Raw genomic sequence first — 23,948 nt, 5'->3', positions numbered from 1 at the left:
GCATTACAGTAATACAAGACAGAAACAAGAGGTAGTAAAAGTAGTTGACAAAGTTCAACTCCTCATGATAAAAATTCTAAAAAGATAAAATGTCTAGAAGACATGCATGTCAATATAATAGAGCCAAAGTATGATAAATCCACAGGTAACATCACACTAACTAACGAAAACAGAAAGCTTTTAAAAGATGTGGAATAAGCTATGGATGCTCTTTCCCATGACATCTGTTCACTATGATACTGAAAGAGAAAGAACCAGAGGGTATTCAAACTGGAAAGAAGTCAGTCCAGCATTCACTGTTAGCAAACAGTATAATCTTATACATAGAAAACGCTGAAGATGCAACCCCCAAATCTGTTAGAACTAATTTAGTGAAGTCACAAGATACAAATCAACATACAAAAATCAATAGTTCCATTATTCTTTTAAAACATTTTATTTATTTTTCCTGTGTTGGTGCCCAAACCTAGATATTTGACTTATAGAAGATTTAATTTCTGACATATATACATAGAACATATGATATATAATAGTTATCTCCAACTTTTTTACTGTAGTAAAATTTATATAATTTCACTATTTTATACATTTCAAAGTGTGCAATATAGTGTTTCTATACACTAAAAATGAACTATCAAAAAGAAAATTAAGAAAATAATCCTGGGACTGGAGAGATGGCTCTGTGGTTAAGAGTACTACTTGCTGCTCTTGTAGGGGTTGGTTTCCAGCACCCACATCATACAATTCACAACAACTTGCAGTTTCAGTTCCAGGGGTATCTTCTGACCTGAAAGGGCACCATACAAGGATATACATATGAACAAACACACATACATATATAAACAAAAACAAAAATTTAAAAATATTTAAAAGAAAATAATACCATTTCTAAATAGCTACACAAACACTCAGGAATAAATATAACAGAGGAGATAAAGATTTTTACACTGACAAGTATAAAATATTGATATTGATTTGATTATAAAAACTAAAGGTAATTCAAATAAATGAGAAGATATTCCTTTTTATGGTTTGAAGCATTAAAATATTGTTAGAATATCCCTATTGCCTGAAGAGATCTAAGAATTAAACATAACTGCTATCAAAGAAACAAATTATTTTTCACATAAATCGGAAAAAAGCTAAAATTTGACATCATAAAAGACCACAAATCATTAAAGCTCTAAAAGAGTAACACTGAAGGTATTACACTATATGACTTCAAAACACTACAAATCTATAGTAACCAAAACAGCATGATCCTGATATAAAAATAGCCACACAGACTAGTAGAACAGAACAGAGAGTCCAGAAATAAACCTATATAGCCACAGTCACTTTGATGTCACTGCTAAGCACGGACGCTGGGGGAAAGAAGTCTCTTCAATAATTGATGTGGGGGCTGGTGATGGCTCAGTCTGTAGCAGTGTCTGCTGCCAAACCTAAGGATCTGAGTTTGATCCCTGGAACCTATACAGTGGAAGGAGAACACAGTTCCTGACATTATCCTGTGATCTCTACACACATACGTGTATGCATTTCAAACACACACGTATGCACATGAAACACAAACTGTAATGAAAAGCTAATGCAGACAAATGAAACTCTGTGAGCATTTGAAAAAAATCATTAAAAAAGAGTAAGGACTAAACTATGTAATAGGAGAAAGGATAGAGGAAATATTTTACAATAGTATACTAGGCAAGGACTTTTGTGTAATAGAGGGAATAAAAAATTATAGAACAGGAGAAATATGTGAAAACTGTACATCTGCCAAGAGATTAAACATCCAGAATATATAAGAAATCCAATTCAATAGCAAGACCCAAGTAATCCAGTTAGAAACATGGCAAAAGACTTAATTAGATATTTAAAAGAAGATATGAAAATGGGCAACAGATATATAAGGCAGAAGAATGAAAAGTAAAATCATAAGAAGATATAGCTCATCCAAACAGAATGGCAGTTATCAAAAAGACAAAAGATAGTAAGTGCTGGTGGACGTATGGAAAGAAGGGAACTCAGTAATAGCATGAATGAAAACTCGCAGATTACTGGATAAACTATAGTGTTCCTTAAAACAGGAAGATTAGAGCTGTTGAGTCGGCTCAGCAGGTTAGAGTACTTGCTACCAAGACTGATGGCTTGAGTTTGATCTTTGGAATGCACAAGGTGGAAGGATTCCGACAAGTTGTCTTCTCAGTGCCCCTCCCGACAGACAGACAGAAAGACAGACAGACAGACACGCACACATGCATACATGCACACACGCACGGGGTGGGGGAGAATAAAAGTTAAAAAAAAAACAAAATCAGGAAGATTAAAAAAAGAAGACATGAAATCAGTATGTTGATGAGACATCTGAACTTCCATATTCTTTCCATTACTAGTTGCAAAAGCCAAGACAGAGGCCAAGCTAGGTGTCCAACAACAGATGAATGAAGATGTAAATTACATGCACAGTAAGATATTTTGTGACAAAAAGTCCTGCATTTGAGTTGCCATGATGAACCTGGAAGGTATTACGTAAAATGGAATGTTAGATACAGAAAGACAGATTCCACATGATCTCACTTGTATGTGGAATCCACAGACTGGTGAGGGGAAATGGAGAAGATGAGAGTTGAGATGCACAGTTATAACTGGATAGGCAAAAGGTTGTCCTTCAATTGTACATCATAATGACTATAGCTAACAACAATGTATAATTGAAAATACTTGGGAAAATAACTTTATCATTATATAATTCTATATTATCAATAGCAGACTATACCCAATAATTGTATCAGTTTTCTTTAAAAAATCAACATCAAATAACTTAATATTAATTTTTAAACAAAACTTCCACTTTCCTTATCTAGCAGCACTTTTTTCTTTTTAAATGTTTATCATTCTATAGGTTTGCATTTTTCTATATTAAGGAGAAAATCTGATACTTTCTTTACAAATCAGAACCCCTGTTTTTGGTTGTTTCCTTTATATCAAATAAGCAACCATATAAATAAGTCATGACTTTCTACATTTGTAAGTTTTCAGTATAGACCTGAGAACTTCTCCGACTTCTATCAAGAGATTATGTGGGTGGTGGTACGTATTGGAACCCTCAAGAAAGAATGAACTCTTATCATTTAGTAGAGGAAGCTGAGGGATGTGATGATAGATTGATCTTAACTGTCAAGTTGAGATTTAGAATCAGCATGGAAGCAAACCTTTAGGGTAGGTCTCTGAGAAAGTCTTTAAATAGGATAACTGAGGAGGGAAGACCCACTGTAACTTGGTAGTACCATTTGCTGGGGTAGGGTACTGCTGAAAAAGAAGAAAGGTCTCCGAGTACCCCCATTTATCATTGTTTTCCTACTGAAGATACAATGTAATCTGCTGCTGCCACTATTACTTCCTTACCATGATAGACTGCTACCCTCAAACTTTGAGCCCAAATAAACACTTCCGTAAGTTGCTTTTGTCTGTTATTTTGTTTCTGCAATGAGAAAAGTAGCTAATTTAGGGGGTCTGGAAAAAAGAGTCCAACTAACAGCTAAGTTATCAAGGTACCCAGGTCCATTCTCCTTCAACCTTAGCCCATTTGGTAAAGATACAGCTAGTTGATCCCAATCTTCTGGGTGAGTATCTAACTAAAGTGGCAAAGAAATGTTTCTCCCCAGAGTTTTCAGAGGATGCATAGTTCTAACAACTTGATTTTGGATTTCTAGCCTCCAGAACTATGGGATATAAATTTGATACTGGAGATCACAGTTTATGGTTCTTAGTTATGGCAGTCCTAGGATACTGGCACAATGCCTACCTAATTCAGTCAATTTGAAGTTCATCGTGATGATTTAACTTTCTTTTTGGAAAATACTGACTAAAAGCAAAGCTACACTTTGTTTCCAACTTTCTTATTGTATGCAGATCAATACAACTTCCACCATTTTGTCCGTTGTAAAGTACACAATTCAGTGGCATTAAATATATTTGAAAGTGTGATTGCACGCATATTTAAGAGTCAGGTTTAGCTTTGGCCAGTAAGAAAAGACAAGAGTGAACAAGGTCTTAAAGGACATTCTCAAAGTAAATTTTGATGGTATCTAGGGCTGAGTATTTTTGGCCCAGCAAAGGCCAGTAAGATTTTGCCTTATTCATATTGAACTTTTGATAAATTACAGGAAAAGTAGGAGTTAGTTAAGTGTAAATACACTACTACTCCCAAAAAACCCTCAAATTTAGTTTCTACTGATAAATACAATTTTCACCTTCATAATAAAACTATATATTTACCTTTTATGTTGTCTTAGATGGTAAACTCTTAATTTTAATTATTAAAACCACAATAAACTGGCTAAATCAATTTTTTTTTACAAACACATTCAACTTTTTTTTTTCCCTTAAACCAACTTTCCACCGGTTCTGAGTTTCCTGAGATAAATTGTTAATCTTTGAAACTGCTGCCTTTCTTCTACCACCCAGAAGTTTCCTTGACACTTGATTTCAGAATGAAATTTGAGATGTTTCTATACTGTAATAGTACTGAAAGTCTACAGACTGTAATACAGCAACTTCACTTCCTTTGCAGACTCCTCTATACCTGAACCTCAGTGTCACATCCTACAGAGATCCTCCTTATGAGTTTTTACTGCACATCTTAGAAACTGCAGCTTTCACCTTTTCACACACTTTACAGCCTCTCTTTGGCATATTAAATTACCACTAAGCCCTTGGTACTGGGACAGCTGCTCTGATGACCAAGATGAATGTTCTGTGACTAAGGGATGGGCTGCTTAGGTAGGTTGGGCAGGGCGATGTTTCACAGTACAGGCAGTCCCAAATGGATTACATGTGATTCCATTTACACTAAGAATGGTGTGTATTTTAAACTTTTGAATGATGTACTTTGAGGCATTTTGTTTCTCTAAATTTTTTATATAGAATATTATACATGTATGCAACGAGATATGATCATATATACTCTCTAACTTGAAAAATTTTCCATTTAATATTTTGGACCCTAGATATGTGGAGAATTGGAACCACAGAAAGCAAAATTGTGGAAACTGGGGAGAGTAAAGTTTTCTCTGTGTAAATTCTAATTGTTAAAGCTTATGGAACTTGGGAGAAGAATATGCAAAGTAATTGGCACCATTTTATTTATTTATTTATTTTTTCCGAGACAGGGTTTCTCTGTGGCTTTGGAGCCTGTCCTGGAACTAGCTCTGTAGACCAGGAAGACAAGCATCTACCTCATTATTTTTCAGTAATTAGTACTAATATTTAGTAAAATATAACAATCCACGTAATCTGAAGACTTACTTCATATTCACCATACTCGGATACACTTTAATGAATTTGAGACATAGTTCAGTGGTAGCATGCTTAGTGTGTGTGAGGTCCTGAGTTCAAGCCACAGGACAGAAAAGTAATTAATGTAACTCACCATTATTTCTATAGAGGCAGAAAGTCCTCTGTTCTGTTGCTGATTTGTGAAAGTGCTAGGTAGCTTCCCCATGAATAACTACAGTATATTCTAAGTTGGAGGGGGTGCTCATTTATTCTATTACCTTCTTTAAAGTTGGAAGGAACCTATCGATGGGCAGGTTTAGAAGTTACTTCTAAATATTAAAATTTTCAAGTCATATATAATTTGCATGCATCACGGAATAAAATAGGCTTGAAAGCTCATGATGTGATCGGCTACTTTATTTCTTAGTTGGTCTGAGAGGAATGATTCATTTGGGCACTTCCTCATTTATGTCCCTCTTCTGAAACCAGGGTCTTTGGTAATAATTATGGGAGGCCAGTTCACCATCTGGCTTAAAAATTTAATCCACTGTCAGAAATACTAGCTATACATATCTTCAAAAGCTTCATTATTTTACCCTTCCTCAATTCCATCCTTCATTCCTTTTGTACTCTATGATTTAAAGACACAATGGGAACCTTCAGAGAACAGGGTTGAATATGTTCTAACCCGAACAACACAAACTCCATAGAATCATCAAACCAACTCTGAGATTTTGTGTCTGAGCGTGGATTATTACACATTTTTGGCACTTTTTTTTATGCCTCTAGTTCTTACTATGGTGAGCAAATGAGAAAACACACTTTAAAAAAAATTAAAGAGCCATGAAAGGGCAAATCTACATAACACAAAGGTGATGAAAACATTTTATGAAAAGGACACGGAACTAAATTGACCACGTTTTCATGGCAATTTCATATTTCACAAATACTGAAAGGAAACTTAAATGCCACGGCAACTGATTGTGCTTCCAAGCGTGGGACACAAGCCCTCATTCTAAGTAGCTGGATGCATTTCACCCAGAAGCGCAGGTCATGGCTCGGATGCTGAGGGCCACAACCAGGGTACGGCAGAGAGGAAGCGACGATCTCCACTCCACACGTCCAGCCGCCGCCGCCGAGGCTTCCTTGGCCAGGTTCCTTCGCTAGGCGGTCTCGGAGAAGGGGCTAAAGCCCGGCGAGACCGAAATCCCGTCTGGGAGAGCTGACTGTGGGTCACAGCTCAGGCGGCCCAGGGTCAGCCGCCTCCGCCCACGGGAGACACTTGTCCCAGCAGCCACCGTCTGCCGCCCAGGCAGCTCCCGCAGCCACCTCTAGGTTCACCCGCGCCTTCCACGAAGCTGAGCCCACCGTGCGACCGCACCAGGCGCAGAGCCGCTCCCCGGCGAGCGGGCCGCACCGACGAGGCTGCAGGCTCGGCGGGGGATTGCTTCTGTCTGGGGCCCGCCGAGAAGGCTGCGTTCGTGCCTCGCGCGTCCCCGCACCGCGTCCGCCCAGCCAATCCCGCGCTACTCGCGCGCCCAGGAGCCTCGCTCGATCCCACTCAGGCTGGGCCCGGCTTCTTCCCGCTCCCGGCACTCGACAGCCGAGCTTCCTCGCTCGTTCGCTCGCTCTCACTCCTCCCCTCACTCTCCACGAGTTGCACGCCTCGGGGTGTAGCTCCGCCCCTGTCCCCGAGCCCGCCCCCGCACCCTCCAGAGCGTGTGCTCCCTGTTCCCCCCGGTCTCTTCTTGCCATCCCGGCGGCTCGCTTGGGTCTCACTCCGCAGAGCCTTTCGGGGGTCGCCCGGCCTGGCCCCGCCGACTCCGCCGGCCCCGTCAGGGAGGCCACCGCTTCTCCCGCCCCAGGCTCGCGTCTTCCACGCCGGACTCGGGGTCGCGCGGCTCGACTCCGCCCCCTCCGCGAACCCGCGCACTCCCGGCGCGGCCTCTCCCCCCTCCCGTCCAGTTCCCCCCCACCTGGCCACCGGGCGCTCGGCCCCCTCCTTCCCGCTCGCTCGCTCGTCCGCCTCGCGCTTTCCTAGGCAAGCGCGCTCCCGGCCGGCGCGCTCCGGGCTCCGGCTTCTCCCGGCTCCTGTCAGTGCGGTGACTGCGCTGGGAAACATGGCGACCGAGGGAATGATCCTCACCAACCACGACCATCAAATCCGCGTCGGAGTCCTCACAGGTAACCGGGGGAGGAGGTCCGGGCCCCGCCACACTCAACTGCCCTCCACTTGCCGGAGGTTTCCCTCCTGGGGTGCTGCTCCTCTGCGGCCTCGGGCAGAGAGGGCAGGCTGAGGAGGGGGACCAGGAGAAGGGGGGGTGTATTTTACAACCGCTGAGAGCTGCGGGGCAGTCGGGTTGTCCCCGTGTGTTCCCGGGGGAGCTGGGGCAGGCCGCATGGGTGTCAGGCCCCCAGAGCCCTGGCAGTCAAAGTCTCTGGCCCCCGGGGACCGAGGGGCCGGTGCGGCGGGCGCTGCGGGGCTCCGCGCTGCCGGTGCGGGCGGCGGGATCCCGACTCCGCAGTCTGAAGCACGCTGCTCGGGCTTGGCCGGGCGCCTCCTCCACTAAAGCTCTTCCGAGAGGGGGGAATCCCATCTCCACCCCCTTTGCTCCCCTCCCCCCACCCAGCGGCCCCGTGGCATCTGCCCGACACGACTCCGGGGTTCGGCAGGGGAAACTCTGCTCCGCCTCTGCTATCCCTTGGCAGGCCGGGTGTCCCCCTCAAGCAGCCGATGGGACGCTCCTCACCTCCCCCGGGAGCCAGGTGATAGGCTCTAGTCCGGGACCCCGGAAAGTGGCTTCCTTCTGCTTTCCCTAGCAGAGGGCCCTCCCTCTGTCTGCCTCTTCTCCTTTGCAAGGACCGGCTGCTTCCCGTGGCCGGGAAATCCAGTCCCTTTTTCTCGAGAAAGGATTTCCCCTAGTAGTCGGGTTCCTTTCTTCCCCTCCCTTTTGGGACCCCCCACCTTCACCTCCCCACGACCCGGTGGATGGTCCTGAGACTGGTGAAGAGCGCACTTTTCCCGGGTCGCGTTTCCCTCCCTCGCAGAAGTCGTGTGTGCTTTGCATGTCTGATTCCATTGCGTTGTATTTGGGTGATACCCCTGAGTTTGGAGATAGGCAGTTGCTGCAGGGCATGACTTCCAAGATGAATAGCAAGCCTATTTGTAGGGGTTCTGCTGTGGTTCTGTAGTTGGCATGGTTTAAGCGTAATTGAATGGAGAAGCGGGGGTTAAAGAATTCTATTTGGAGTCTGAGGCTTAGTTTGGAGTAAAGGAAATCCAAGACTTAGAGAGATGTGATTTCGGAAACAGAAGCAATGTAGATGGGAACCCTAGTGTCTTTCCTACTTCATTTAAATTTTTTTTCTTTCTGTCGAATTCTGACAGTTTGAGATGATGCTCGGGAAGGAACTAAATGGAATGAAACTTGCCTTTATTATTAGGTAGAAACAAACCTTTGATTCTGCCAGCAGATACCGATTACCATGCTTAATTTAGCTGCCGACTTTTATGAAAAGAGGATACCCACTGCTCCGGTTTCCCCTTCTCGGTAGCTGAATATCCTTTCCATGACATCTCTGCAGATGTTAAGAGCAGTTCATTGAATTTTCCCAAGCCAAAGCCTCTGGAATAAAGAAAGTGATCTCAGTCAGTTGCAGGGAAGCCCCCTCCCCCTACCCCCCCCCCCCCGCATCAGAATATGCAGATTCTGTGCCTCTTTTCCTGAAGCTACTGTTTCCTTGTATGAAAACTCAGTTGTAGCTCACAGTTCTTAGAACTGATCTTGTGGACTTTAAAAGAATCTGACAGTGCGATGTAAAAGTGCATACCCTTTCTCAACCGTCAACTTTTAATGTTGGCCATGCCTTGAAAATTAAGTCGAGGGAAAGTGAAATTGTACAGAAACCAAAATATGCCAGCTGTCTGTGGAAATGGAGAGGCCCTAGGTGTTTAAAAGTTAAACTGTAGGGTTTATTTTTATAGAGTATGTTTTGTTTATTGACTCGTAACTCTGTCTTTTTATTTAATTATCTTAATTTGGTCAAATGATGATGCATAGGTGCTGCACAGGGTGCTTTGAAGCTACCGCCTTTGTCTAACTGTGCTCTGATGGAAATAACCCTGAGAAGTAAACAGTTGAAAGGATACATCATTCGTGTATAAAAGCTGTCTAAATATATTGCCTATGAATTTGGGTCGTAAATGCTAAAGTGATTCTGTGTTCAAATTGATTAGCAGAAAATTGTGATTACCTGAAGGAAAAATTTAGTTCATTTAATAGGGTCAAGAAGAAACTGACATTTTAAAGGGGAGTCGAAAGTCAGTGGCAGCACCTTATAAATAAATATGTGATTGAAGATGAGGCTCTCGAGCAGAATAAAAATGCAGCAGAAAGGCCTTGAAAAGCCCAGGTGGAAGAGGTAGGAGGCATAATGTCAAGGAGAGATGGTAAGGTTGGCAGTGGAGTTAGAGACAATTTAGAGGAGCTATCTCATGAGGATGGAGTACAGTAGTCTGGGAGGAAAAGTCTAAGACCAACTCTAAGAGTGTAGCTGGAGAATGAAAAGAAGCTGCAGATTTAGAGGAGGTGGTAACAGGACAATAAGATTTGATGATAAAATGGATATTTGAAATCAGAAATAACTAGGGAGTTTTCTGATATAAATACAGTATTACTTAGTATGATAGAACCTAAAAGCACGAAGAAAAATCAGTAGAAATAGCATTAACCGCCAATCTGTGAATAGTTGATTTTATGGCAAACAGCTTAATTGTATTGGGTTGACGTTTGTTTTGTGATCTTGAACATTGGGAAAACCATCCTCCAGAAGTGAAGCTGTGTTGTTCAGATTCATGGATTTTAGAACAGTTTTACTATGGTTGATTCTTTCCTGAATTCTAGAGTAAATTAAAAAGCTAAACTTGAAACTGTGATTCTTGCAATTTATAATTTCTTCCTTCTTCTTTAGGCAAGGCTATATAGCCCAAGTTAGCTTTAAACTCTATCCTGCCTCGATTCCTATCCCAAGTGCTGGGTTACAGGTGTGTCATCACATCCAGCTAGTTTTTTCTAACTCTTTCTTTCTTTCTTTCTTTCTTTCTTTCTTTCTTTCCTTCCTCTCTCCTTCCCTCCCTCCCTCTCTCCCTCCCTCCCTCCCTTCCTCTCTCCCTCCCCCTTCCTTCCTTCCTTCCTTCCTTCCTTCTTTCCTTCCTTCCTTCCTTTCTTTCTGTCTTTCTTTTGTGGGTGGAACAATTTGAGACAGGGTTTCTCTGTGTAGCCTTGGCTGTCGTGAAACTCACTCTGTAGATCAGGCTGGCCTCGAACTCCAGAGTCCTGCCTGCCTTTACATCAGGAATGCAGGGTCTAAAGACATGCACTACCACCACAACCACTGGGCAGTTTATGACTTTCTTAAAGGTAGAAGGGATGTTTTATGAAAATGCCTTGGTGCTGGACATGATAGCGTATGTCCATAACCTCTGCACGCGTCAGGCTGAGGAAAAAGAAGGACCTCAATTTAAGGCTGGAGTAGGAAAAAAAAAGTCTTAGCATTTTTCACAATAGTAATTTTAAGTGTTTTATCTAAATCTGTTTTACAAAGGTAGAAGGAAATGTGGAATATGGTCTACCCCTATAAATGTTTTTTAGTGTGTCTGAAAAAAAACTGTATTTGTCACCTCTAAAGTTTTTAGTTTTTAATTGACTTCTTTATAGCATTGTTGTTGCCTGTTTAAAGACAGTATTCTCTGAAATTATTCATTACCTGGATATTTCTGATCTCCATTTCATTTATGAATTTAACAAATATAGTACAGTCTGGGCAGCTTATCATATGAATTAATTTTCTTGGAATTTGAAAAGGGAAATGTTTAAGAATGGCATTTCTATTTTGTTTGATTATCTTGAATCATTTAGGATTTAAAAATCAGCTTGTGTTAAAGTAATATTGTTACTTCAGTTATACTGTTTATTCTTTAGGAAAATAGGAATATATGTACATGAAATTAGATTGTATGTCTTTAAATTTATCGTGTGTGTGTGTGTGTTCATGTGTGTGTGTTTGTGGTTTAATGGAGCGTGTGTGGTCACAAGGTCAGAGGACAACTTTCAGAAGTCAGTTTTCTACTTCTACCGCGTGAGTTTTGGGGAACAAACTCAGTTGCCAGACTTGGCAGAAGCAACTTTAGCCACTGAGTCTTCTCCTATGCTGAAACATTTTATGTTGAAGATTATGTACCTCTTAGAATAAATATATTACTTGTCTTTATCTGATGTAGATTTGTAGGAAAGGAAAATTATATAGTCTTGGTGACCTAAGTCTAGTATCTAATGTTTCTTTTTCTAATGTTCTCTAATTGTTTTACTATTTATAGCAAGACTAGTGATAATTTGATAATGACTAATGTAAGACAAGTAAACAAATACCTGCTGCCACAAAACTAAGGGCAGATGTAGGGCAGATGTAGAACCTTCTTAGCAGCTTTAGTAGTATTTATACTTGGAGTCTGCTATGCAATTACATAGCAGGCAATATATTTTGTATGTGTCATGTTTCACCTCCTTTTTCCTGTTTGGAAAGAAGCTGTTTATCAAGGCAGTAAGTAGTTCTATTACTTTAAAACCTCTATAACAATATTGCCAGGGAAATAATGAATGCTTACAACAATGTAGAGTCATGGAGATTATGGTCCACTGTGGATTTAGTATTTTAGTAGGTAACACTGATAATGTTTGGTATCAAGGTAATTAATTAAAGAAAGATGGTAATTCATTGCCTAAATTTTCCATAAGAGGAATACATGTTAGGAAAAGATGAGCTTTTTTTGTAAAGGGCTTTTTTTTTAATTTTTATTTTTTATTATGGAACTTTTATATATGACTTAGGTTGGTCTTGAACTTGGAATCTCTTGCCTCTGCATCCAGTGTTAATGATTATAGATGTGTATATCTGCACTTGGCTAGAAAAAGGCTTTTTTTTTGCTCTAATAATTATATGCTTCCACATTAAGTTACAGATTTGAAGTCACTAAGATATTTAAACAAAATAAGAGTAGCAGTAGGAATTAAATAAAAGCTAGAACACAAAGACATTAGAGTTATATGACCATTTAGTATTTCAGTCATTCAGAAATAGTTGTTCAGAGTATCAAAATACTAAATTTCATCTGAGGAGATGCTACTCTTCAGCTCTGGAGTTGTCAAACATTTATTTTTCAAAGTCATACTTTTTTTTGTAGTTCTGGAGATTGAACTCAGGGACCTTTTGCATTCTAGGCAAGCACTACCACTGACCCACATGCTGTATTCCTAGCTGTTTTATTTTCTGAAAGCTCTTTATTGTTAATAATATATCAGTACATCTTTATTTTATAGGATTATGTTATTAAGTAGGCAAGTCACTACTGAAAATAAAACCTAAATTCTACCAAAGGAATTGTGTGTACCTTTTTGTGGGGTCGAGCTAGAGCTAAAAAGAAGTCTACATTTCTGCTATGTTGTTTCATGAATTCGTGGATATAAGCAATATATTAGAGAAAATTAGTGATTTCTTCAGAGTAGGAAAAAGCTGTTGGCCTTGCAGTACCTAACTGTAACAGGAAGGCCGCTTGTTTGTCTTAATACAATTTCTGTGTGATTATTTAGGGGTAAGCTAGCCATTTGGCCCGCTCCCTGCAAAACCCAACCAAGGATCACTTTGAATTTCTGATCCTCCTACTTCAACCTCCCCAGTGACAGGGTTAAAGGCATGTGTTACTATGCCCAATTTTAGCTATACTAAGATTAAATGCAGGACTTTGTGCATGCTAGGCTAACACTCTACCAATAACACCACACCCTAACTTCCAGTATAATGTCTGTGTATCTGTTTATCTATCTATTGATTGATCAATCAAGCAGGGTTTCTCTGTGTAACCTTGGCTGTCCTGGAACTCCAGGTTGACCTTAGACTCAGATCCACCTGTCTCTGCCTTCTGAGTTCTGGGATCAAAGGCGTGTGCCACCACTGCCCGACTCACTTAATACTAATACTACTTGCCAAAGACTTTACAATCTATTAGTTGGTACATAGTAAGTTTCAACTCTATTAAAACCACATATTGGGCTGGAGAGGTAGCTCGTTAAGAGCCCTGGTTAAGAGCCCTGGCTATTCTTGTAGAGTACTTGGGTTTGTTTCCCAGAAGCCATATGGACCCTTATACTGTCTGAAATTCTGTTTTCCTTGAGCACCAAGCATGCATGTAGTTCACATGTAAAACACTCATAAACTGAAAATAAATTTGAAAAAATTGACTACTTGACTTCAGAGTATGTAGTGGAGAACTAACAGTATGCTACTGGGGAAGAAGTGATGAATGAGATTCTATTTTTACTCTTTCTGGTGATAGATTGCTGAATAAGTTGAACAGGGTACTTTTTAGGATGTCAGTTAAGTAGATAAAATATATACTTTGCTTCTGTAAATAGGATTGAAGAACAATGAAGTTTATTTGGAATTTTTTTTTATTTGGAATTTGAAACATTAAAAAAGAAATCTTGGAAAAAGAAAGCAGTAAAGTTCACAAAGGTTTTCTTTCTTTGGATCTGGGCAGAGAAGAAAATACCAAAGAAGGGAAAAAGATTACTTTCTCTGCTTAAAAATATACTTATTTAAACAATTTTTGAGTGGTCTTAAAAAGTTAATGTTTAATATGAAATGGAGATTCTAGCCAGGTTGTTTAATAAATTAATAAGCTAATTTGTGTTTAATTTATTAAATAGAACTTCTTGAAATTTTTATAATTTAACTCTAATAACTTTTATAGTAGCTTACCAGTATTTATATGTTCAAAAAAGAAGGCTTAAATCTATTGTACTTAAGAAAATTGATACTTTGAAAAAGGAGTTAGAAGAAGAGATGAGAAAAAGTATTACTATCATTTGTATTTTTGGGTACATGGTAATACATCAAGGAATACTCTGACTCTTAAAGAATCTAAGGTAGGGTAATAAACAATATTTTTACAGTATCAATTTTATTTGAGCATTTGTAAATGAAATTACTATTACAGTAAGCATAAGTAAATCAGACTTAGAGTGTGGAATACACATGTCCTAAAATTAAATCAGAAATTTAAAGTGAATATATTATATGATTCCTAATCTATTTTTTAAAGTAATATTTTATTTTTATTCTTATGTATGCATGTGCATGCTCCTGTTTATCTGTGTGTGTACTGTTCAGTTGCCCACGGAGGGTAGAAGAGAACTTTGGATCCTTTGAAGCTGAAGTTACAGGTGATTAAATCTGCATCTATTATGGGTGCTGAGAACTGAACCTTGGGTCCTCTGAAAGAGCAACAAGTGTGTTTAACTGCTGAGCCATCTTTTCCAGCTCCTATTCTGAGATTTTTAAGTTTTTTTTTATACTATTAGGATACTTTAGTGAAAAATTAAAGAGTGTGCTGTTGTAAAATGTTGGAAGACATATTTTTATCTTTTGGCTAAATTTTATACGCACATTAAGTTCTTTCTCTTAGTGTTTCTCACCACTGTGATGGAAGATTATTCCGTAAGAGCATGGAGGCTCTTGACAATATTTCTGTCCTTTAGAGAAATATAGGATATAATTAGACTATAGAGGGAAGATAGATTACATATAAAAGTGCAAGAAAGTAAGAAAAGACGGGTTAAAAATATTTGAGATTATCTGTAAGTATGAACCAAAGAGAAGTTTAGATTAAAATGTCTAAACTAAAAGACTAGAAATGTTTGGCATTAGTAGTAGTTTTCATCTTACAAGCTTTAGACTCAGCATAAAACTCATTTCTTTAATAAAATCTTTCCTAGTAATTATCCTCTTGTATTTCTTGTTTTTTTTAAATGAGGAAATAGTCTTATAAATATCTACATACTGTAATCATATATATTTGAGAGGCTTCCTGGTGTAGCTTTTTTAATAAAGAGAAAAGACTTTGGAGCCAGACAAGCGTGGATGTCATACTGTAGTTGTTTGAATGAGACTGCCCCTACAGACTTGTATGTTTGAATACTTAGTCCTCAATGGTAGAACTGTTTGAGAAGGATCAAGGTTTATGACCTCATTGAAGAAGGCATGTTACTTGGGTCAGGTTTTGAAGTTTCAAAAGATTTGGACTATTCCCAGTGTATCCTTTTTGCCTCTTCATATGGAACAAGATGTGAGCTCTTATCCGTTTTTGCTGTCATGTCTTGTTTTGCCATTGTAGTTGGACCTTTTGTCAGGACCACCAGCCCACATGGAGATTTACTATTAATTATAAAAGCTAGACCTTAGCTTAGGCTTGTTCCTAACTTCCTAACTAGTTATTGTAACATAAGTTAACCCGTATTTTTAAATCTTACATTCTTCCACATGGCTTGTTACCTCATCTTGGTACTGCCCATCCTGCTTCCTCTATGTCTGACCAGCGATTCTGCCTTTCTTCTTCCCAGAGTTCTCTCTCTGCCCAGAAGTCCCACCTATACTTTCCTTCACAGCTATTGGCCATTCAGCCTTTTAATACACCAATCACAGCTATACATCTTCACATGGTGCACAAATATACCACAACAAACTGTCATGAACTCTAACTCCCCAAAACCAAACGCCCAGTTAAACACTTCCTTTTGTAAGTTTTCTTGGTCTTTATGTTTTATGGCAGTATTAGAAACACTCACTAATCCATATACCCTTATTTTGGGAAGTTATTTAGTCTCTCTGAATTTGTTTCCTTTTCAATAATTATGCTTGTAATACATTTCTTCTTCATTATAAACTTTTAAGAGTGGAGGTAATACATGTGAAAATACCTAGTTTGTATATCTAATTCCTTTCCTTTTCATTTTATGTTGTTTTTGAGAAGTTTCCTAGCAGTCTTGTGTACATACATCTTATTAAGTTTTAAAACAGTTCAAACTGGTGTTTGCATTTTTTGCTTCTTTTGGGCCCTGTGGTTTTATTATCTACTAATGAAATAATTGAATACAAGGTAATTAAATTGTAAAAATTAGATGCTGCATACCTTATACAGCAGTCACCCAGCAACATTTAGATGAACCAGAACTTGGCTGTTACTATCAGATTGACAGTTCAGATAGATGGAGTAGAGTTTTTGAAAGTTCTGTATTTCTTGTAATAAAGATATGATATAATGCTGTGCTTTGCATCAGATTTTCAGGTAGTGTTTTAGATGATGACCATACTTTGCATGACGATTATTTTAGACTAATGGAATTTGATGCTTCATAAAAACTGAAAATTTGAGGGGACTGGTGAGATGATTGAAAAGTTAAGGGTACTTGCTACTCTTGCAGAGGACCTGAGTTTGGTTCTCCATACCCATATCAGGTGACTCACAAACACTTGTACCTCCAGCTCTGGGGATTTGATGCTTTCTAGTCTCTATGGGTACCTGCATACACATGATATACACAAACACATACAACTAAATGAAAAATAATTCTTTTAAAAATACCTTTAAAATCTGAAACTATAGGTAAAATTTTGAAATTCTGTTTGAAGGTTAATTCTCTCATGAGCAAAACAATACTGACATGCATCAAAAGTTATGCCTCCTCTGTCACTTACATTTGAGCCAGTTTTTTATTTTAGCGTCTTTGAGTTTAAATGTATGTAGTTATGCTTACTGTGTAGGATTAGTATGAGAAACAAATGAAATAATATATTCAAGAATTGCTAAAATATCAGGCCCTCTGTTAAGTAAGGAATATGGTAGTAACTAAGAAACAGTCCCTTGGAGTTTATAGTCTGACACTGACTTGAGAACATTTATGGTTTATTTACGTTACATTGTAGGGAATTCAGAGCTACTATATTTTACTTTTTATGTGGATGACTTACGTAAAACTCCAGAGCTTGATCTTCTTCCACAGTTAGCAATTTTTGATATAAAATTTTGGATTTCTCTACATTTTCTGCTAAGGTAAGAAAGTGAGCATGAATTTTTACTGATTAAGGTTTAAAAGACCTTTACTGGGCGCATATATGTTCTGTTTATATCAAGTGCTTTGGATATGTTATTTAATCTTTACAACTTTAAAGGTACTCTCTGATTCCTTTCATACTGCCCGAAGAGTAGAGAGGTCAAGTAATTTAGAATTATACTGGTGGCAATGTCGAGATTCAAGCACAATAGCGACTATCTTCTTTATAATTATACCTTAATCTATTACAAATATTTGTTATTGTTGAGTGCAATAGCACAAATTTGTAGATATTAACTTTTCATCCTTGACTTTTACATATATGATCTTCTTTTCTTAAATACTAACCTATTTTATCCTTGGGAAGTATTAAAAATCCTTGCTAAGAATTAAATACAAAATTACAAGTAGACTTGACATGAAGGTCTAAAAAATAAACATTTTACCTTTTGAGTTTTGAGAATCAGAAGATGAATAACGCTATAACAAGTGGGGTTTTCTTTATATGTGATTTCAGGGCTATGATTATTGTCTTCAGTGTCTGCCTGATATAGAAATGTTAAGAAAAACGTAAAAACTTGCAAATAGAAAATTAATTCAATCTGAGTACTTAGTAGAAATTAAACTTTAAAACTTATCTATCTTTGTTTTTTTTAAACATTAAGAAAAAAGTCATTTAAATGATTTTTAGAATCTATTCAGGTAAGAATAATTGAATGTCTTAGAAATAAGAACTTGAATACTAAAAATACTATTTTTTTAGGTATCAAAAAGATGAAACATTTCAGTGGTATAAGCCCCTTCTCCATCTGCTTAAAAGTTGGTGGTAAATATTTTTGTTCTAATGCAAACTTTATAAACTGCACGTTCATAAAATTAATACCCACATTGTACAAGTTACATTCGAGTTAATTAAACTGCAAGTAGGAAAGCTCCTCAATTCCTGTCATGCCCTTAGTTTAAAACAGCCTATTACAGTATCTTTATGTATAAAAATGTAATAATAGCATGATAAAATATGAACTTAAACATCACGGTCTTACTCTTGCAGTCTCTAGTGCTGCCACTTTAAATTTTGTTTTTTCTCTATTCTTTATGTATTTGAATTTGTATACAAGCAATCCATATAACACATGAAAGCTTACATATCAGTGGCAACTGGTCATAATTACCACCTACATATTTTATAGACTTATATAGCAGTATTTTTAGAGAAAGTATTAGTGTTCAAAACTTAAAAATTATGTATTGCACATAAAACTAATTTTCCCCAACGTGACAGAGTTTTTAGATTGGCTGTCCCCTTGAGATGGGTCATGCATTCTCCAATTTCCTTTATTTCTCGATTAGCCTGTTTATATCTCCTGAACCTGATAAACGTTTGGGTTTGTGATTCTTACTCTGTACCTCCCTTTCCTCCTTCTTCTTTTATAGCATGTTTTGGGCATCTTTTCCTATTAGTGAAAATAATAGTAGTTAACTTCAATGGGAGCTTACCAAATATAAGATACTTTCTAAAGTCGTTACAGAACCTACTATTTAGTATTATCACCAGTTTACAACTGAGGCAAAAATAATGAGAGTGATTCAACTGGCTTGTGTAAGTTACTATGATAAGAAGCCAAACTGCAAGTTGAATCATATAGTCTGTCACGAGAGTGTGAGTGCTTGCCAACTATATTATATTCCCTCTTGGCCTGTACAAATGATTTCATGTAGGTCTTTAAAGAAGTACATATACAGCTTTCTTTTTAATGCCTCTATGGTATTTTATCATACACCATGCTTTACTTAATCAGTACATAACTGGTGATCATTGAGGTTCCTTTTAAAATTTTTTACTGTGATAACTACTATGGATGATACTGTTACACATTTATTATCGCATGATTTCAGTTTTTATAATATAAAATTAATTAAGTGGAAATTTTAGGTTAAGAATGTATTTTGATGGTGTTAGCAACTTGCCTTGTAACCAGTCATACTAATAGTCTCACCTTTATTGATTATTAGCTTTTAAATACTTATAAGTTCTCTTAAGGTATCTTTCTTGTATTATATGGGTAGATTAGAACATTGTTTTATTGCTAATGAAAAATACTGAACTTAAAAGTTAACTTTGGTGTAAAGTGGAACATAATTTAAATAACCACAGAGCTTAGAAGAGGTCCTGACTTAAAGTACTCATATCACATGATCTTTGAATTACTATAATGATGGGATCTTCATTTCATGTTCTATTTTTGAGTATGTTACAGGTTATCTGTCTTACATTCAAAATTGAGGTACAGTTTGAGAAGTCATAGTAATGGACAATTTCAAGTTTTCACCCTCCTAACTAGAGAGTTTTCTTGCTCATGGTATTTTTACATGTAATATTGTGATGCTCCTTCACTTGGCTTATGTCCATTTTGGGGTCTGTCATTGCTAGAGTTGAGGACCTTGATTGGTCTCGGGTCTGTGTCATATGTGTATTATTGACAGATATTAAGCAGGTGGCTTTACCAGAATCATATGGAGAGGTGTGTCACTCTGCTCTGGCTATATTAACAATATGCATTAGACTGAATGATTTTTAAGCAGTGGGAACTAATTTTGTATTGTTCTGGAGTATGGGAAATTGAGCACAAATATGAAAGTTGGCAGATTTGGTGTGTGATGAAGATTTGTTCTTTATGAGTAGTGTCTTATATGCATGCCCTTACATGGCTCTCCATAACTCTTGGAGGGTCATTAATCCTATTTGGAGTACAGAAATCCTATACTTACCAAAGTTTCACTTCTTAACTATGTCACTTTGAGAGTGATATTTCAACATATGAATTTGAGGAGGCAAATGTATTCAGACCATAGCAGGCCATAAACTATGATAGTTTTCAGAAGGTGCTTTAACTTCTTGAAGGTGTGTGCTTTTACTAGAAGTTCTCTGAAATCTTGCTTTTTTTTATTCTCTCTCTTCCTCTTCCTCCTCCTCCTGAACCACTTTATAATATTTGCCCCATTTTTCTTTTTCTGTGAACATGTTCAGTTAAGTTAGAGTATGATAATTTGTAACGAATCTAAAGCTCTCTGATATAGAGTGTTTTATGTATATATCAGTAGCACTCACAATGATTGACTTCCACTTTTTCACACTCGGGGTAAGAGAGTGGTTATCTAAGGACATCATAGAAAAGTAGTATACATGTAAGTAAGATTTTTTTAAAAGCAGCCGCTTTGTGTTGCTTTATTTTGAATTAACAATAAGCTATAGATTTTTGGTCTTTTTTTTCTATAAATAGTACTTTCCAGTCTATTTCCTAAAAGTTGTTCTTCAAAAACTTGAGAGATACTATGAAAAGTATGGTATAAAAACGTTTCTACATCATCAAATAAATTTGGAATATGCTGCATAGTATATTCATCTTTTTAGAGATTCATAGCATGGTAAAGCATATTAACATACTGAAGATGTGAGAGATGAATTCTTGTAGATTCTCTTAATTTTTATTTAGTCTAGTGTATTCCAAACATTTGAAAACAATAATTTTTCAAGGTACACTACAATTCTGTTCAGTGCCTTTTTAGGAAGTATTGATTGTCTTTCCCCTGCAAATGATCTTTTGGAAGCCAACATAAGACCTCCATATTTGTTCTTTAGTATTTTTGCTGTAGAAATGGAAGTTTTCCATAATAATCTGTACTGTGAAATTTATTTACCTTGGATTTACATTTAAAATTTATCTTTCCCAAACATCATCTCTCATTAAAAATATTTTTAGATTTATTATTTTATATATGTTAAAGTTTTGCCCACATGTATGTGTGTGTTCCATATGTATGTGTGTAGACCTCTACAGAGGTCAGAAAAAGGTGTTAGATCCCCCAAGACTGGAGTTACAGAGAATTGTGAGCCACCATGTGGGTCTTGGGAATTGAACCTCAATCCTTTGTAAGAGCAACAAGTGTTCTTAACCACTGAGCAAACTCTCCAGTCCCACCTCTCATTCTAAAGTCTTTCATATCCAAGTGTTAACTGAATATTTTCTTATTTTTAATCTTGTGTATTTCTTTGGTTTTGGAGATTGGATCTTACTCTGTCGTCTAGGCTGAGTCAAAATTCACTATGTAGCCCAGATTGGCTGCAAATTGACAAGTTTCTTCCGTCAGCTTCCTGAGTACTGGGATTGAATGTGAGACATCATACTCTTTTCACAGGAGGTCTAGGAAAGCAAAGCCTAGAAACTGACCCATGTTGCTTCTGTTACATTATATGAGTATGATTGTTGGCTTGGGGGGTGGATTTTTAGCATGGATTCTAGTTGGTCTTAATAAATAGAACCCGGAGTCAGCTATGGGGGTATGTGTGAAACCTTAAGGATCAGAGAAGTAGTACAGCCTAGAGAGACTTCTTTCCTCTACTGAATCCTCAGACCAAAAGACAATCCCGTCCTCAGACTGCATCCTCTGACTGCATCTTCAGAACACGACTGTCTCCACCAAACCTCAGACTATATCTGAGCTCTTGTCTCCTTTTGCTTTATATTCCTCTTTCTGCCCAGTCGTATCCCTTCCTGTCTCCCTCCACCTCTCTAGTGCTGGGATTAAAGGCATGGAACTCCTAAATACTGGGATTAAAGGTGTGAGCCACCACCGCCTGACCTCTAATGGCTTAGATCTGCACTCTTGTCTTAAGGCAAGCTTAAATACAAGCAAAATCTCACTACATAGAATCACCATGGGAACGAGGAGATTTTTGAGATATAGACTAGATTTAAAGTAATGTATGAGGAATTCTTTGTGATGTTCTCTAAAACTGGTTGAGGCTTATGAAGAAAACTGCCTGCATATGTAAGTATATGAATATTTTAGTTATGGAGACTAAGAATGAAAGTCAAGAAAGTGTTTTGAAAGTTTTACATTTAATATCAATGGTATGATAGTGCAGAGTGAGAAAGTAATAGCAAAATAAACTGTCGAAGACTGTTGATTTATAGCACAATAACTTTTAAATAGTAGTTGAAAGTAATAAATTCCATGAAGAAGAAGCTATATCTTGAACTGTACTTGTTTGAAGTTGAATAAAAAATGACTTACCGTAAGAAAAATAATTTGTATAAAAGGTAAGAGATGTTTTCAAAATATGTCAGGTGTAAAAGAGAATAAAATTTTGAGCATTGCCAAAGATACTTTTGTAGAAAAGTTTGGTAATCATTAACAGAAGTTAATAAGGTTCTTGGATTTACCAGTTTTCTTTTGCAAATGGGTTTATAATGTATTAATTAAAAATTGTCAATTATGCATCATCATAAAACATTCATCCCTTTTTGAGTTTTACTTCCACTTGGAAGTGGGTCATGTATAATATATGATAGATTCATAGATGAATAATGGAGATTTTCCACTTATGTAATAGAAACTTTTAAGCAGTTAAGTAGTGGTATACCCAATTTTATCATTCTATTATTTTTCTGACCATTAGTAAAATGTGTTACTTTGACTTTAGTTACATTTATTTGCAAATACTCCAACTCAGTTGTAAAGTACTAAATACTTCTAAAGCTTAAGTATGAGAAGTTGATTGTAAAGTTGGTATACATTGTGTGTGTGTGTCTGTGCGCACGTGTGTGAACGTTAGGAGACAGCCTCAGATGTTCTTGAGGTGCCACTCACTTTTCCTTTGAGACTGACTGACTGGGGAACCCCAGGAATCCTTCTATTTTTGCTTTCCCTAACCGTGAGATTATAAGTGTGTCATCAATTTTCCTGGATCCAATATATATATTTCAATCTCAGATTGTGCTTGCAAGGCAAGAACTTTACTCTGAGCTGTCCCCCAGCCCCTACAATGGATAAGTATTATAAGATTTTTGTTTTTGTTTTCTTTGTTTTGTTTGCGACAGGCTCCTTTTTCATGGCCCAGACTTGACCTCTAACTAAAATCCTCTTTGTTTAGCCTCCCAAATGTAAGGATTGTGGGCATGCACCATTATGCCTGGCACTTAAGTAATTTTTGCATTAAAACACTTGCCAAGTACTGAATGATAGTGTTTGCCAGACCTTATTTTTCTTCTGTAAAATGCTAGATAGTAGAGTTTTTAGGCTTTGTGGGCGATAACATTTCTGTCACAGCTACTTAACTTGTCCTTGTATAGCAAAAGCAGACATAGTCAAGATGCAAGCCAATGAGTGTGACTGTCCTTCAGTAACATTTTATTTATAAAATATGAATGGCAGGGCAACATTAGCTAGTTTAATGATTATAGTTTTCCATTTCCCCTTCTAAGTCATAGTATATATTAAGAAAATTGAACTATATTTGTTATAATTTACATTTCAAAATTCTGAAAAACTTTGTTATTAATATTTCAATTTAATAATTCTTATATTTCTGTAAATTAACTTGTGCTTTTACTACAGGTGCTGTTTGTTAGTGTTCTGATGTAGCTATAGTCACTTGGAGGTATTACTGGAACTCTTGGCCAGGATTTTGCTCTCCTACATATGGGTTTCTGTATGTTTGTTGATTCATTAGTCTCATGGTGTGATAGCTGATTTCTAAGAATGCCTAAAGTTGGCATGGCTTTACTTCCATTATTCTATTGGTCACAATAGACATACCTCAATCCATAGTCATTGTAGGAAGAGATTGTACAGACGTGTGAATATCTATAGGGCACATGACTAATGAGGGCATCAAATTAAGTCTCTGTATGATTGCTTCAATTGCAAGTAACAATTCTAATTGAC

At 37.5% G+C, this 23,948-nt stretch overlaps 2 protein-coding genes across 16 annotated transcripts in view; one reads left to right on the top strand and one right to left on the bottom strand.

Moving 5' to 3' along the window:
• Window positions 1–426: 426 nt before the first annotated feature.
• Window positions 427–7,396, bottom strand: LOC121452483. Its single transcript, XM_041658657.1, has 3 exons — window positions 7,251–7,396; window positions 5,429–7,189; window positions 427–787 (listed from the first exon to the last, which is right to left on the bottom strand). Exons 1-2 carry the CDS (start codon window positions 7,394–7,396, stop codon window positions 6,508–6,510), a joined length of 828 nt encoding a protein of 275 aa, XP_041514591.1. The 3' UTR covers window positions 427–787; window positions 5,429–6,507.
• The window catches only part of Gphn (gephyrin), a 343,860-nt gene continuing 327,056 nt past the window's right edge, over window positions 7,145–23,948 (top strand). For all 15 annotated transcript variants that reach the window (XM_041658068.1, XM_041658063.1, XM_041658065.1 and 12 more), the window contains exon 1: window positions 7,145–7,458. In XM_041658068.1, coding sequence (XP_041514002.1) covers window positions 7,395–7,458 — 64 coding nt within the window. In that variant the 5' untranslated portion in view covers window positions 7,145–7,394. The remainder of the gene's footprint in view (window positions 7,459–23,948) is intronic.

Source organism: Microtus oregoni, unplaced genomic scaffold (genome assembly GCF_018167655.1).
Source record: "Microtus oregoni isolate MIOR12 unplaced genomic scaffold, Mior012 000009F_ref0000495, whole genome shotgun sequence".
NCBI lineage: Eukaryota > Metazoa > Chordata > Mammalia > Rodentia > Cricetidae > Microtus > Microtus oregoni.
The sequence above is the reverse complement of the archived record's forward strand: the minus strand, read 5'-3'. Positions and strand labels throughout refer to the sequence as shown.

Excerpts from the sequence above, each read along its gene's own strand:
- LOC121452483 (XM_041658657.1), bottom strand. The coding sequence starts at position 7,396 with ATGTTTCCCAGCGCAGTCACCGCACTGACAGGAGCCGGGAGAAGCCGG. Across the intron at positions 7,190-7,250 it reads GCCGAGCGCCCGGTGGCCAG|GGGGCGGAGTCGAGCCGCGC; the intron begins GTGGGGGGGAAC and ends GGGTTCGCGGAG.